At 29.4% G+C, this 5,055-nt stretch overlaps 1 protein-coding gene across 1 annotated transcript; it reads left to right on the top strand.

The window, feature by feature from the left end:
• Window positions 1–600: 600 nt before the first annotated feature.
• Window positions 601–1,758, top strand: LOC111898817 (protein CHLORORESPIRATORY REDUCTION 42, chloroplastic). The gene is made up of 3 exons (XM_023894688.3): window positions 601–793; window positions 1,158–1,381; window positions 1,558–1,758. The coding sequence occupies exons 1-3, from the start codon at window positions 683–685 to the stop codon at window positions 1,664–1,666; spliced, it is 444 nt and encodes a 147-aa protein (XP_023750456.1). The 5' UTR covers window positions 601–682; the 3' UTR covers window positions 1,667–1,758.
• The last annotated feature ends 3,297 nt before the right edge of the window (window positions 1,759–5,055 follow it).

The following is a 5,055-nucleotide window of genomic DNA, read 5'->3' as shown; positions in this document are numbered from 1 at the left end:
TTTTTGTTTTTTTTAAATATATTTTCAGGGTTTTGTTATTTTTTTATTTCATAGATTTCTTCATCAACAAATGTTGCTACAATTAAACAAAAATAAATAATTTGCTAAAACATAATACAATAGAAAGTTTGTTCACATTTAGGTATTGAACTTTTTAGAGGGAAACGAACTTTCGATTTTGTTCACATTTAGTCACTAAACTTTTCCATTGAACTATTGAAACTGTTCACATTTTACCCTTATGACCGGCAACAGCCAGCCGGTCATAAGGGTAAAATGTGAACAGTTTCAATAGTTCAATGACAAATAAATAATATAAAAAAGTTTAATGACTAAATGTAAAAAAAGTCGAAAATTCGTTACCCTTTCAAATCATTATCCCTAGTTAAAACTGTTAATTTCTGCCAAACTAAAGAGATTTTATAACAATATCCTATAAAAAAAATATCTAAAATACGCTCTAGGCGAAGTCCATGACTCCGAAATACACTCATATTTATCTATCCGGATTAAGTTTTGTCGTATAAAAAGTCAAACTTTGGCAACTTTAGTGTTCAATATGTAATTTCGCAAAACCTCAAGGCCCTAAAACCAAAATTAACACCAAACATCACATAACCGCTCAAGTTCCTCACCCTCATCTCCAGCCCTCTAATCGGACAACCTTCCCCAACTCGTTCCCATGGCGTCTGCTTCATCTCTGCACATTTCAATAACGATTCCACTCTCTTCACCCGCAAATCGCCTTTCCTTGAGCGACATTTCGTCAATTGGATTTTCTGAGAAGAAAAAGGTGTTCATTCTTAAATTCGTTCCTAATTTTTTGATTTTGTTAGCATCATTTTACATGACCAGATGAAGATTTTGGGCTTGAGCTAATGTACTTCACTCTCGTTTGAATATAACCTTTGTCTTTCTATAAATTGAAATAATTAATTGAAAGGAACAAAAACTGATGCCAAAGGGCGATTGGTATGAATCCACGTATCTCCAAGATAACAATGATTGATTACAGTGATTACGAACGAGGGAATTCTCATTCTAATTTGAAATCTAGACCCCTTTGAGTTAATTTTGTTTATCTTAGTGAGTAACTAAATTTCGAGTGTTGATTTCAACATTGTAGAAGTGAATGATGAGTATGGTTTCTTGAATAGTGCAGAAGCATCCAAAATAATCCGAGTTTTGTTCATCGAATCATGTGTTCATCAAAAGATCCATCAGCTGAAACAGAAAAAGGGCTCACACCAAAATCATCTGAATCACTAAAGATTGGGTCACCAATCATCATAGTGGAAGCTCCTAAAATGTTGAAGACAGCAGCTTCTATGCCTTGTCTCAGAGTTAATTCAGGTTTAGTTAAAGCGGGTGATGTTGGAAGGTAAATTTTCTACTTAACAAGTTGTTTAAAAAAGCTTAAGTTTGAAAAAGCTCTTAGTTATTTGGATAAATATCAAATATGCTTAATAAATTTTGAATTACTTTGAAAAATAGTTATTGTATTTGAATGAAATAAAAGTAGGATGCTGTTAAAACGTATATTTGTATTTGTTGCAGAATTATGGCAAGGAAGCCTAAGGATGTATGGGCAGTTCGTTTAGCCATTGGTACTTATCTCATTGATGGAATCTACTTCAAGCCTTTACAATTAGATGAAAATAATTAATTATTATTTATATACAAATTGTATATTATATGCAACAATTGTAAAATTATTAAAAACAGTTAATTGCAATTACATAGTTACAGGTTTTAGAACGTGGAGGTGGACCCATAATCGATTATCTTAAAAAAAATAGTCTTATGTTTGTTCGTATGATACAATGTCATTTTATAATTATAAATTACTTTTATTCCTACAATCTTTAATAATACCAATCTTTATAAAAAAAATTTCAAAACTTTAATTCGGATTTTTTCCAAAATAAATAAAAGTATGTAATATGATGATTTTATATTAAGATTTCCTTTTTATTTTGTAAACTGGTGTTTTGGTTGATGTATAGTTTTTGCTAAATATTTAAAGTACATTTAACATATGTTTTAACGGAAAAAAATATGATTATATCTAGTTTATTTAATGAGATATTTTTATTTTGTTAAAGTTTATCTTTATAAAACAACCTTTGTTTCTTTATTTATCAGTTTGTTTTTATTAAATTTTATTTTTATATATAACAAAAAACATGTTTTGGTTACTTATTCTACTTCTGCAAGTCAACCAAAATAATAATATAATGCAATGATCAATTCCATCAACTTATGTATTCATTTCATTTCTTTTACGATTTTCCAAAATCAAACATGATCTCATGTTTTTGTCCTTTTATGCGTAATGCAATCTTTTATTTTAAAGGGGTGAATCCATACTTCTTGAACCTTTAAACCAATTACAATCTACAAACGTAAATTATCCACACTAATACATGTTTATGCCCTAGTCTTACTTGTTTAGCTATTGTTTAAATGCTCTTTTAATCATAGTTTATTAAAATCCGATACTTTTGCTTATAATATAGTCAAGATGTTTCTAAGACGGTTAACAAACTCATACTTAATCATCACGTAACCGCACCTTCTTGGCTTTTACATTAACATTTATCGACCCTAAATTAACTAGTGTCATACCTGTCTGGTGGACAGATTCACAAATATATAATCAATATATTGATTTATCTTATTTTTATAGCATGTTTCTTTCATTCATTCCTATATTAGCAATATACATGACAAATCTACCCAATTATATTACATATGAATGAATAAAAGAATAGGAATAGATTAAAAGACAATCTATGTGCATTGTATCTTCAAAAATTTGTTGTTTGTAGTATTTGACAATGTTTTTTAAGAAACCGCATTTGTGTAAAGTTGTTTATGCTTGCCAAAACTTGTTTTAGGTTAAGGATCAAGGTTGTCTTTAATCCGTGACTCCGTGTATTGACCGTTTTGCCATTCGAGGTTGTTTTGTTTTAGCTCATAGTAGTAAACTAGTAATGGTGGTTTGTTATTATTAGCTCTTTCATTCTATGTTTCATGTGTTTGTTTTATACTCTTATTGTATTGGTCCAGCTCCCTGGTGGCCTTCGCTTTTTTTTTTTTATATATTTTTACATTTCCAAAAAAAAAATGGAAAAGAGAAAAGACAACATTTATTTTTTAGAGAAAAGTAAACAAATATATTAAATTACAAAAAAGAAAGAAAAGATAGAAATTTTTGTTTTAGTTACCAATGCCTTTTAACTAATATACATTTTGGACCTTTTAATGATAATAAAGATTCTAGTTCTATCTTCATCAATCTATCATCTCAATATTACAATCACACTCTAACTTCAAAAGTCATAGAATAACAATTAAAACCATAAACCCCAAAATTCAAGAAATACATAAACCTACACAATAACATTTGACAAACTTAGAAAACATAAATTAGGAGAAAATTAGCTTACCTGATCTCACTATACCTTCAAAAATTCCAATTTGAAGGGTTTTGGCAAAAAAAAGGAAACATGATAATATAGAGCTAAACTTTTTTATTCAACTATTTACCCCTCCTACAAATAGCAATTTGCATAGCATATGACTAATGTTATGTTTCTATTTGACTTTATTAAACATGACTTAACCTCATAAGCTATATATGGCCATATGGATGTTATGTATGTGAAGTATGTTTACATTGGAATACCAATCAAATATCATAAATTAGATTCATCAAGGAATGGCATATTCCATTCCATTAGACAAAACAAACAACTTTTTTTCTTCCATTGACATGAACCATTCCATTCCTTCTCCAATTCCATCATACCAAACACCACCATAATTTATTTTTACTATAAATAGTTCAAGAATTTAGTCCCAAAAATTAACACTTTTTGTATATTAAAACTTGGAAGCTTTTGTACCAAATTAATTGCAATGACAGACTTCTGCATTTCTAGATACCAGTGTTATATCTGTTGCTATTAATAAGAATTTAAAAAATGTCAACATGATATAAGTAAACAAAAATATATACCTCAAGATGTCATTTCCATTTTGATATTTCAACATTAATTGCCAATGTACAACATAATGCACTTGCTTCTGTGTAAACAATATCTTATTTTCATTAAAGAAAGAAAAATAAAATGACCAATTAGACCATCGAGATTATAATTGTCCATAAAGAACATTGTAAACACCACTCATTTACTCTTAGCATGGAGTTTAAACAATAAAATCTTTCTCTCCATCGAAAGTGCATTGGGACAAATAGAGTCAAACATCATCATCCATCATCTGGAAATTGAAAAGAGCAAACACAACCCATATAGAGAAGAACAAACCGGTTAGTGATAAAAATGAATTTAAGATGAAAACAGCGTCGGGGATGTGTTGGATCATTGTCTCATGCTCTCCAAGAAATTCAATGATAAAAAATGAATTTCTCTTAATAGACACAGTTAAGCCATGTGAAAGAAGATTGTAGTATAGATTATGCGATTTTTCCATAATCGATTTCTTCCAAATACAAAATTGGATCACAAATCCAGTAAATGTCAGAGTTGGGAATCGGTGTTATATAGGGCTGATTGAGCGAGAAAGTGGTTGTACGATCCATGAAAAATCGGATTGTGGCTTTTGCGGTTATCAATTGGATTGAAGAAGGAGGAACGTGAGAAAGAGTTGTTGAATAAAATCGATTTGTAGTTTTTGAAGGAAACCGATTTGCAGTTCTTGGAGTCTTCAACCGAGAAGGAGAGTCGCCGAATGTGAGAAACGTGGGGACTAAAACGCTTTATCTACATATTGTTTTTAATTTAATGCTAAAATTTTATTCAAAGGTTATAAGTAATTTAAAGGTTATGTAAATAGATTTAGCATTTAGGTATATAATCTATGAAATAAGTATAAAACATAGTACAAAAATATAGAAAGATAAATATATTTAAAAATTATTTGGTTTTTTCCGTTTAACCAAATTTGTAAAAAATTAACCAAACAAAACCTAACAACTGAATAAGGTTATACTAAGAGCCTGTTTCATACGTAGTTGACCGGGTCTGG

The sequence above is a fragment of the Lactuca sativa genome, chromosome 4 (genome assembly GCF_002870075.4).
Source record: "Lactuca sativa cultivar Salinas chromosome 4, Lsat_Salinas_v11, whole genome shotgun sequence".
Classification (NCBI taxonomy): Eukaryota; Viridiplantae; Streptophyta; class Magnoliopsida; order Asterales; family Asteraceae; genus Lactuca; species Lactuca sativa.
Note: the sequence above shows the minus strand (reverse complement) of the source record. Positions and strands in the feature narration are given on the sequence as shown.